At 33.4% G+C, this 11,444-nt stretch overlaps 1 protein-coding gene across 1 annotated transcript; it reads left to right on the top strand.

The window, feature by feature from the left end:
* Positions 1-932: 932 nt before the first annotated feature.
* On the top strand, positions 933-5,111 carry LOC111896653 (probable serine/threonine-protein kinase KIN1 homolog). Its single transcript, XM_052764914.1, has 5 exons — positions 933-995; positions 1,251-1,424; positions 1,508-1,681; positions 1,790-1,897; positions 4,854-5,111. The coding sequence occupies exons 1-5, from the start codon at positions 933-935 to the stop codon at positions 5,109-5,111; spliced, it is 777 nt and encodes a 258-aa protein (XP_052620874.1).
* Positions 5,112-11,444: the final 6,333 nt, after the last annotated feature.

The raw sequence follows: 11,444 nt of genomic DNA, 5'->3' as shown, positions 1-11,444 counted from the left end.
TGTTACCCTTTTCGGACATTTGAAAATAGACGTGATCATGAAACAGGAGTTAAATTTGTTGTTACCCTAAGCATCGCCTCGACAAAAATGGAAGAACAAAGTGATTCGCTAAATTTGTTTTTCAGTTCGTATTGATCACTAATTTTGTCCCAATCCTTCCTATTCGATGTTCCAGATCAGTTTTATATTCAAATTGGTAACTAGTATGGTAAGAATTTTGTCCCAATCCTTCCAATTCGATGTTCCAGATCACCCCTGCTTCTGATTTTTTAGCTTCCTGGTCAGGCCGACTCGTAGAATTATTCCCCACAAACCCTTTGACTTCCGAAACATCACCCCCATCCTTGTTCTTTCCCATAACCTTGTTACTTTTCCAACTTTGCCCCTGTTCAATCTTTGAATCATTAGACTTTCCTTTCATTGGCTGAATATTCCCATAATACCCATGCCCATTTTTACCTCCTGTCTTCCCACCTCTATCAAAACTAAATTGCAAATTTTCCTGATTATTCCCATTATACCCCTGATAGCGAATTCCAGCAGAAGCCCCAGAATTTCCAATTTTCGGATAATTCCCTTTTTGCCCCTGCTTGCGGTTTCCAGCAAAAACCCCTGAACCTTCATTTTTCGAGAAATTCCCTTGATGCCCCTGACTCGAAAACTGTTTCCCCCCCCCTGTAGCTTCTTTTGAAAAAAAAATTCCATTATTTCCTTTGGTTTTCTTCACCACATCAATGCCTAACTAAATTGGCTATGTTTCTTGTTCTTTTTCTTAACCAAAGTTTATCAACTTTGTGAATATTATTCTGACTTGTTTTGATATTTATTTTTGATATTTTGTTCTTAATGTTGGTTCTAACTTATTTTTTTTTCTTTTTTTTTTTAAAAACGGTTACAAGGGACCTGAATAGGGGTTTTCTGAATTTGTAGTGATGGCTGCAGACACTGAAGATTTCGAAATGATTTCCCTTATTCCATTGCTTACTAAATATAAGGTATGTTTCTAATATTTTTGTTCCTTCAAAAGAAGAATTGGGGAGAGCATGTGGAGTTAAAAAACCGGTGCTTTCATGTTCGTTGACTAGCATTGAAAGAAGTCAACTAAGATCCCAAATCCAGCAACTGAAGGTTTACTTTATTATCTTCGTCTCATAATCTTTAATCTAATTACACACTATCAGATCAATGTTTTTTCTGCAATTTCTTCGTTTACATTGTCTTTTACAAGTTACTGTTCTGCTACTGTTTAGCATGATACAACCAAGGATTGTATTATGTTGAAGATTATTCGTGTTCTTCCCCCTGCTGTTCCTAGCCGTCAAGTGAAAGCAAACTCCTCAACATGGGAGGCATCGGGTGAGACATTAAACAACATTGACCATGAAGCAATGGCTGTTGACCCTACACTTGTATTAACCATCCAGGTTGGCAGTTGTCACTAAAAAGATGATGTTTATTATTGTGGTAAAATGTTTTGGTTTAACTTTACTGAATTATTATTATTCAGGTTATGTTGACTGACTTTGGGGTAGCAAAGCAATTTGATGAAAGCACAAGGTTAAATTCCATGTGTGGGACATTAGAATATATGACACCTGAAATTATACAAGGGAGGGGCCATGATAAGGCCGCTGATTGGTGGAGTGTTGGAATTTTAATGTATGAAATGCTTTCTGGAAAGGTTGGTGTGCTGTCACCCTTAATTACTTTTAATAAATCACTATTAAATTCCCATTACTTTTAGCGTGAGGGTAATAATGTAATTTTGTTCGACATTGTGTCTTTGCAGCCTTCGTTTAGAGGTGGAAACAGACAGAAGATCCAGGAGAAAATAGTGAAGGACAAGATAAAGCTTCAAGGATTCTTGTCAAGTGAAGCACATTCGCTTTTGAAAGGGGTAATTTTGTAATTTGTAATACTATATGCATGTGTTATAGTTGTTGGTTAATATTATATGCATGGGAATACAACAATTTCTGTTTTGAGCTTCTCACCTGATGGAGAGGTACAACCGTTCATGCTATTTTAATACATGATGAAACAGAAACACTACAAGTTTTTTAATTAATTTTTAAATATATATATATATATATATATATATATATATATATATATATATATATATATGGTAGGGGTTGATAGCTTTCTCTTAGCTTGGTTGAATGATAAGATGGTGGTCATTGGGATCCATGTGATTAGAATTTCCCTGGTGCTCCAACATTTTTGCCAGGTAAACCCATCTGGCCAGACCTCTGCATATCCTCCTACAAGGTCTGTTACTTGTTATTATGATTTATGATTCTGAGGGTATTTAGGTCATTTACTCAGAATTTTGCGTTTTCAACTTTACAGGTAGATCACACTTGCTTGGCTAAACGTTATTCTGTATGCTTTCAAACTTGTCTTCTTCCTGAATTCTTTTTCTTTGTAAGTTTAGCCTTATTCTTTTCTTCAATTAAGTGTTGTCTGGAGAGTGTTGTATGAACAACAATAAATCAACATTTTTTTCCTTCTTTTTCTTGTATGAACAATACATAGTCATAGTTTGACTTAATTAGTTGCTTATTTTGTTTATTAGTTGCTTGTTTTCTAGCTTATTATAGTCACTGATTGGTTTCTTGTTATGCTTAAATCTTAACAGCTATCATGGCAACCTTCAACAGTAGTTTTGGACCGGCACCTTCTTGCAAAAGATATCGTGTACGTGTTCTTCTGCTGCTATTGTGGATTCGGGAACATCCTTGCTTACTGGTCCAACTATATGTATCTCACGTGAAGCTTCTGTTAGAATTATTAATCTTAGAGATTTCAAGTTTTTCATATTTCTTGTATCTAATTAGTTTGTAAATTTCCGTTACAACTTTTATTAATTTGTTTTTATCTTTCCATGGAACGATTATTTGTATGACATTATATTTTGTGCAATGGATTGTATTTTTGTATATGATATTTTATTTATTAAGAGACATTAAATGAAAATTTAATTTAAAAATTAATAAATCTATAAATAATATTTTTTTTAAACATATAAAATTATGATACGCAAAAATGTATGTCATCATCATTTATGACATGGCCTTTCTTGACAGGGGCTTTCTTGATACGCATTGCGTGTCATTAACACGCACGTCGTAAGGTTACGACACACGAATGCGTGTCGTCTTCCTTTATGACAGGGCCTTCCTTGATACACATTGCGTGTCGTAAACGTGCGTCGTAATTGCGCATCATAAATGAGCGTCGTAAATGCGCGTCGTCTCTCTTTATGACAGGGCCTTCCTTGATGCGCATTTGCGCGTCGTCTGAGCGTTTTACGACGCACAATGAGCGTCGTAAAAGGCTGTTTTTCTAGTAGTGTCTGAAATTTAAGGTGAGTTTTCCTTACTATACTCTTGGGTCAAAGGCACGAAGGTCAGGCCACTAGGTTGTGTTATGTATCATGGTATAAAGGATATTGTTATGCTTTAGTCATTTGTTAGATTGGTAGATCTATATGAGTACATGTAATTTTTGGTTATATGTTTATATGTTGCATATATCGACATAGTGCGGCTTGGTTGAGGTGATACTGCTTTCTTTGGAAGCCAAAAAACTCAGGAGCAATCCACACATAAGTGAGGGCCGGTAGGGCAATCCAGAATTATCTTGTATGATCGGGAGCAATCCAGACATAAACTGAGGGCCAAGAGGGAAATACAGACTTATGTTGTGGGCTCAGGGGTAATTTTGTCTGATGAATGTAGACCCAACATTCATGTTTGTATATGTTCTATTGTGTGGGGCATTTTGGGGGAACACAATAAGATTTGACCTACAGTTGTCTATTTCAATGTTTTGGGTACTCCAGATGATCGGGGAAAGGTGACGGCATGATTGTGCACATCATCCTTAGATATTTTGTTGATATATGATTTTGGGATACTCTGATTTATAGTTATTGATTTCTGGAAACAATGTTTTGTATGATTTATGGGTTATTAAAATTTTTTGAAAATGAAAATTTTTACTATGATTTTTCGGTTGTCACAAGTTGGTATCTGAGCCCTGGTTTAAGAGAATTGGATGAACACTTGTGGGATTCCAGACTCAATCTAAGGATCTACAAAATAGTTTTCAAAACTAACCTAAAAAAAACCTACAACAAGGATGTGATGTGTACAATCAATCGGAGCTAAGGAGAGTATTCCCTAAGATACCCACACTTGTTCTGTGTGTTAATTATATGATAGAATTACATGCTATTTGTAGCGAAAGGATCTTCGAAAATTGCATGAAAAAGTTGGCTAATTTTTGTTGCATGGTAGCCGAGGAGAATTTCATGATATGTTATATGGAGCTGACATTATTACTATGGCTTCTTAGTGTATGCATCATAGTTGTATATAACTAAGATTCTATAGCCTAAGAAGATCTTATTTAGCCTTATTTCTTGTTCCTTTTCTGGTTGTAGGCGTAGGATAGAATCAAGTATTCGACTGTCTGTAAAATCTCGTGAAATGTATAATTAGCATACATGATTGTCTACATGGTCAGTGGAAGTTTCAAGAATGAACACGGTTCGTAGTAGGCCAGCTTGAAGAATGATTAACCACTCTAGAGAGAGTGAGTATAGGATGTATGCTTATCCTAGTAGTTTGGGCTTAGTGGTCGAGTGGTCTGTGACGATCATTTGAGACAAATGTGGGTTGGTGTGGAAGGTAGTATAGGCCCGTACTACTGGAAGCACAATACCCATATGCATATCAAGGAAGTTGTGAACCCTGAGGGTTTAGTGATCCCGTAATGATGTCATAGTATTAGTTGTGGTTTTACTGATGTACTCCAATTTGTTTTTTTAGTATGCCGATCACTAGAGGTTCTGGATCAGGATCTGGAAACCTAGAGAGGCCAGGTTTGCTAATGATGATATTCATGAGATGATCACCACCGGATTGACCATGGCTATTAGGGAGGCAATCCTGGAGGTATTTAGGTCTATTAAGACCGCCATGATCGAGATGTTTGAAAAGCGCTATGCTACCGTCACAGAGGCTGCTACTGCCACAACCACTCTAGTTGTTGCTGCTATAGGACTCCAGAGGAGAGGTATGGTTCAATATCAAGACTTCTAGAATATGAAGCCCATAAAGTTCGATGGGTTCAAGGAACCGATTGTTGCTATGAGGTGGCTATCTGATGTAGAGGTTTGTTTCTTCAATTGCTCGTTCCCAGACGACCAGAAGGTCAAGTTCGCCTTGAACCTTCTTCATTTTGGGGAGAAGGACTGGTGGAAGATGGTGAATAGTGCTTATTCTCCCACGTAGAAGGTTGCAGTAACATGGGTGTAGTTTAGGAAGATGTTATATACTGAGTATGTTCCATAGGTTAAGAGTGAGAGGTTAGCTCATAAGTATTTGTCGTTGAAGCGGATGCTAGAGTTCGTGACAGAGATCACCAAGATGTTTACAAAGAGAACCCTTTTCTGCCGCGAGTATGCTACTTTGGAGAAGGTTCATATGTCCCATTACTTGAGCACACTCAAGAAAGAGATCTGTAAGTTTGTGTCGACCAAATGAAAAATCCCAAAATCTCAAGTTGGCGGAAAAATATGGGTTTATGCATTGCGATCAAGCTGGGCCCTTCCCTTTCGAACCGGAAGTACCTGAAACCATAAACAACGACTGTAAGCACAAAGCATAGTGAGTTCCTAAAATACCACATACCATAAAAAACATATGAGTCATACATATCAAACATGCAATAAAAGGTGATGGGTTTTGATACAAAATATAAGTTTGATTTTCATAAAACCAGCAACGGAAGCTTTATAATAACAATATTATTTCGAGTTTATAACAAAACCAAACAATATAGGATCCATTTATAGAGGTTAGAATTATATTAAAACAACCATATGATGTTTTAGAGATAACCTTTGAAGCCTTTGAACCCACTTGGTTTTGGGGTGTTGATGAAGATGTAAAGATCAAAGAACATGATCTTCTCTACAAGTATCCACCATCAAGATTAAGGCACTTGGAATGCTAGTTCCTTCTTGTATTTTGTAGTCTCTTAATCCTTGAACTACTTAACTCAAATAAGCACTAAAGGATACAACTCAAGAGGAGCTTTAAACCACCGTACTAACTTCAAAAGAGAGAGCAGAGGATGGAGAAGGGTAGTTTCGGCCACACCAAATATCAGAGAAAAACTAGTGAAAAACTTGCTAGACAACTCCTTTATATAGCCATGGAAAAGAAAAAATCAACCCCATTAAATAATACAAACTAATCACTTTACTTTAGAGGCATGGGGGACAAAGGAGGAAGGTTAACAAGAAACCTCCCATGCCATTATGAATTTCGGCCATGAGGTATAAAAGATGGAAGATTTTTCAATTTTTATATACTCAAAGTTTATAATATATAAACTTTTTCTTTAGGTAAAAGACAAAAGAATCCAACTAGTACCAAAGTTTATATATGAATTATTAATTCATACCATATGAAATAATAACTAGTAGTACTCTCTTATAGTTATTATTTTCACAAAAGCAATAATTATTCCCTAATTAAAATACAAGAATTGATATTATTTATTAATAATCATACTAATAATAAATATACAAAATGTGCCAACTTGATAAAGGTGTGACCCTATAGGATCATATATTATTAGCAATATCACTCCATAATGATTCTTGGGCATATATATTCAACGATCTCCCACTTGCATACGATTCATTACAGACTGACACAGATAATAGCTAACGTCTAGCAATGGGCTACTACCCGTAATAACATATGAAGGATGAAATCTCATCAACAACCAATTCCGAGAGCTCTAAGCTACTATTGTTACTAAAGTTGTGGTATCAATTATTCCTTTGTCTCAGACATCATGTTGAACATCAGATATGGATCATGATCAATCTCATTCAGTGTTCAACTTTTAGTAAGGCTTAAATGTCTAACTCTCAATGAATAAGAGGGAAAAATCCCATCTTGACTACAGACACCCATCAATGTAGTTGGTGTCATACCCAACGATGGCCCTTATGACTGCCTTTTACGGAACAACGTTAAACCATGTCTAAGCACAACAATTCCTACACTTCAAGTCCCAAATATGTATCTCAGGTCTAAGAATACATAGATAGCACCTTCATCAAAACATAACTCATGACAACGATCCATAAAGTGATTTTGATGCGGGTTAGGTCCAATACTAATTCTCCTAATCAAGTACCTATGAAGTTGGTAGTAGCTCTTGCTATTTTCATCTCAATGAAAATCAACCAATCCACTCATATTAGTCTTATATCATAGATTCTCTCACAACTATAAACGACTATGGATATTTAGATTAACCTAGTTATTCAAGGATTTGAACCTGCTAATATAGAACAGAACAATTATTTAATGAAAGACTCATATCCAATATATCATTCATTAAAATATATGTTGCTTGTACTGTTCCAATATACAAATACTAAATTTCAATCAAATATATGTACTTATATCAACAAGCCCATTAGCACTAACTTGACTTTTATTCTTTAACTAATGAAAGAGCTTTGTTAAGTAGATTTGACAAACTCGATTTGTATAAATTTTGCGAATACAAACATATTCAGTTATATATATATATATATATATATATATATATATATATATATATATATATATATATATATATATATATATATATATATATATATATAAAGAAAAACTATTGAGAATGCATTAAATGCTTAAATATGAATTAGATACCAATACTTGCGTAATGGCATTATACAGTCTTAATGAACTATACATTAGGCATCTTCGTATGTGGTTCTCGGAAACCATAATGTAATCTAATTCTGATGTGTAACTGTAATTAAAACTTACATGGAAACACTATCCATGTAACTTTCTCTTTATTTAAAATGAGGACATGCCTGATTGAGAAACATCTCATTTTATTTCCAAGTTTAACACATGTGTAACAAGTTTAACTATAGCTTTCTTTTAAATACTATGTATATTAGGAATATTTCTTTAGTGCCCTCAAGTACTTAAGAATGTTCCTTTAAGTCACACCATGAGTTATACTTGGATTATACTGGTATCATTCGTCATGGTCTAAGCATACGACTTATCTGGTCTTCATGCATAATTATGACATATATGATTAATCCAACTACAACAGCATTTAGATTACAATCATATTATCTATTTCAAAAAATTGTACTAGGATTTTGAGGAGAACTCAATATTGTGTCTGTGGTATTTGACAAGATAAACTCTCTTAGAGTCTTTTATCCTAAGCTCTTTAATATCCTTGACAATTACTGCAATTTCACTTAATCTTTTAGGTTTGCATGATCTATCTATAAAGATCTTTATTCAAAGAATTAGTATGTCGACTATATATAAGACTAGGAATGTTACTACGCTCCCACTAGGTTTGTATAAAACACAATAGTCTTCTTGATTTATAATTAAGTTACACTATGTAATTATCTGATAATGAAGAAGATTCTTACTTTGAGATATCAACTTAAATCTGAAAGAATTTTCTTTCATGTATGTTTTCTCCTTTAAAAACTCACTTAATCTTTATAGTCAAACTATATCGAGGAAGATTAATCAAGCCCATACTTAATAATCATACATGAATGCATCTCTATGTGTTTTATTAGTTTCTGATCAATTATTGAGTAGATTCATCAACATTTGAAAACTTGCTAGTTCCAAACTATGATGGATTTAGTTTATGGTTCTTTAGCTCTTGAAGTTCCATATAGCTCCCACTTAGAAAAAGAACTTTCTAAGTGCATGTATTATGGAATGACAATTAGTGGGGTTAGTAGAGACTTCATCCTAAACAATCATTTAGGATAGTCTACATAAATGTAATTAGTTAATGCTAGAGCGGATAAGCTTATTGTCTAACATAAGCTTTATAAGTTTATACCTTTTAGATAAGGATAAACCATTTCATCCTCGGTCTAGTATAAGTATTTGATCCACTTGTTTGGTTGGAAATATATATTCAATATATATTTGTTGCAGTGAGCATAATTCCTAAATTTTATAAAGTAAATAGTTCTTTTAAAACATCATATAATAGACTATAAGGTCTATGTTTTATCCTCTTCAAAAACTTATACTATTGACATTCAACCAGTGTGTAGGTGACCCTATCCTACTAGAGAATTCGAATTTTACCTCGAACATCAAAAGATAGATCCAAGTGACCAGGTGATCTTGTGCCACAAGAACCATACTAATGACAAGTAAGTTTTTTTTTGTCGAAATAAGTTGCGAATCTATTCCACAATTCATAAGACGTTCCAAGAAGACTTGGTTTACAAAAACTCATTTTCTTTATCACAACGAAAGGTTAATGATAGTCTCATTAACTTGTATTTCAATCTTCACTATGAAAGATTCGAGCTAATCAAAAGTTTCAACAATAACGAGTAAACGTAATTATTGGAATTGATTAAATATCTATCACCAAATCTATTCATGGATTGAAAAAGATTACAAACATCACTTTTGTATAACTATTTATCAAGCCTTTTGTTCTTTAACTACTAATAGATAGAGAGAATTGTGAATCATCTTCCCATATAACTAGGATTCACATATATCAAATGAATCAAGCTCATTTGCCTTCAAAAATTCCATCCTTTTCAAGTTGGTATATGTGTTTCATATTTATATAGTCATGACGATTAAGACATAGATAAGTTTGAATCAAATATCATTTGATTATATAGGTGTTATCTTTAGAACTATTAATTTAACGAAAGATAATATATTTACTTCATAATTGACTTTATGAGAAAAAAAATTCTCTAACACATAACACATCGTTTCAGGACATGAATGTGAACATCCATTAAACGATAAGTAAATCTGGATTTATTCATAAATTTACAATTGTTACATGTTCCTATAAGAATATGTACACCACATCTATTGTTTAAATAAAGACTATAACATCACTAGTTATATCTTCAGCACAAAATATCATTCATATGCAATCAGTCAATTATTTCTTCCAAACATCAGCACATAATTTCAATTATTAGTGTCACTTGAAGTATAACACACTCAAGTGAATGATGGGAAAATAAATAGTTTTATCATATAGATATCTGAAGTCTTGTCAAAGTCATACTTCCTCAGCTCGATGAGATTAGAGGAGCAATTCCTCTTTTAGTGTCTAGTTTCTTCCATAGTAGAGACAACACTAATCATTTGGTCCTTTCTTGATTTCTAGGTATATGTTATATCTCCCTTAACTGAACAATAAGTCTATTGGAGTAGACAATCTCTTAGACTTTCCTTTTATTCAATGTTTGAACATGTTTGAAGCACGTTCTACTATTCTGATTAAATATTCGCTTTACTTGATGAGACATCTGACATGTTTCATAATTATCCAAGACTTTTTGCAAGTCAAGGTTAATTACTCCAGTATGATGTGCAACACATCAACATCATCACAATAATACTTCCATCAAAGTATCATGATCAGACAGACTGGCTTGCAGAGATTATTTAGGTATGGGATTATATATAATTTCTATTTATCCTTAAGGTGGAACCTCAAAATATTATTCCAGTTATAGAAATTATAACCATAAAATGTTACTATCTCTTGAAATTGATCAAGAGAGAGGTTTTTTAGGGCATAAGAGTATTAACATATATTAACAAAGTTTCATTTAGTATTTTTCAATATTTAGTCTTTAAAAATTAATAAATTTTATTGTTTCTTGAAACATTAATTTATTAAGGTCTAGGATCCAAGTAATAAAACAAGTAAATGGTTAGGTGACTTTTATCCCATAAACTTAATAAAACTCGGTAGGTAGCAATTACCAATTGTATACAATATGTAACTCCTAGATTATGAGATGCTAAACAACTATTACTTAACTTGGCATGTTTATCCCATCTATGCCTCAAACCTCTAATGTTTAGGTGATCTTTATCACACAAGATTATGATAAAGTCATACTACTTGAAACAACTTGTAGTATTGTAACTAACCAGTAACAAGGTGACCCTTTAGAAACCAAAAACTACAAAAATACCCCAAACATCATAATACAATCCTAGTGGTTCGGTGACCAGTCGCCCACTAAGACCATACAAATGATACCGAGTGTTCTTCAAAAGGACAATAATCACTTGCATTTTTAAGAAAAGATTTTATATATGTTTTACAATTATAGTTATAAAAATACGGTCTCATGAATATTACATGCATCCAACAATTCATGTACCCTTTTGTAAAATTCATATCACTTGTTATAAGGTTCTTAAGGTGACAAATAAAACTTTATTTTATTTTCCATTAGCAGCAATCAATTATAAACTAAAATCCGATATTTTAATGTTTAGTCATAGAGCGGTTTTAAGAACTGGTAATAGTATTAATAAAACTTCATTGTATATTTA

This window comes from Lactuca sativa, chromosome 6, assembly GCF_002870075.4.
Source record: "Lactuca sativa cultivar Salinas chromosome 6, Lsat_Salinas_v11, whole genome shotgun sequence".
Taxonomy (NCBI): Eukaryota; Viridiplantae; Streptophyta; class Magnoliopsida; order Asterales; family Asteraceae; genus Lactuca; species Lactuca sativa.
Note: the sequence above shows the minus strand (reverse complement) of the source record. Positions and strands in the feature narration are given on the sequence as shown.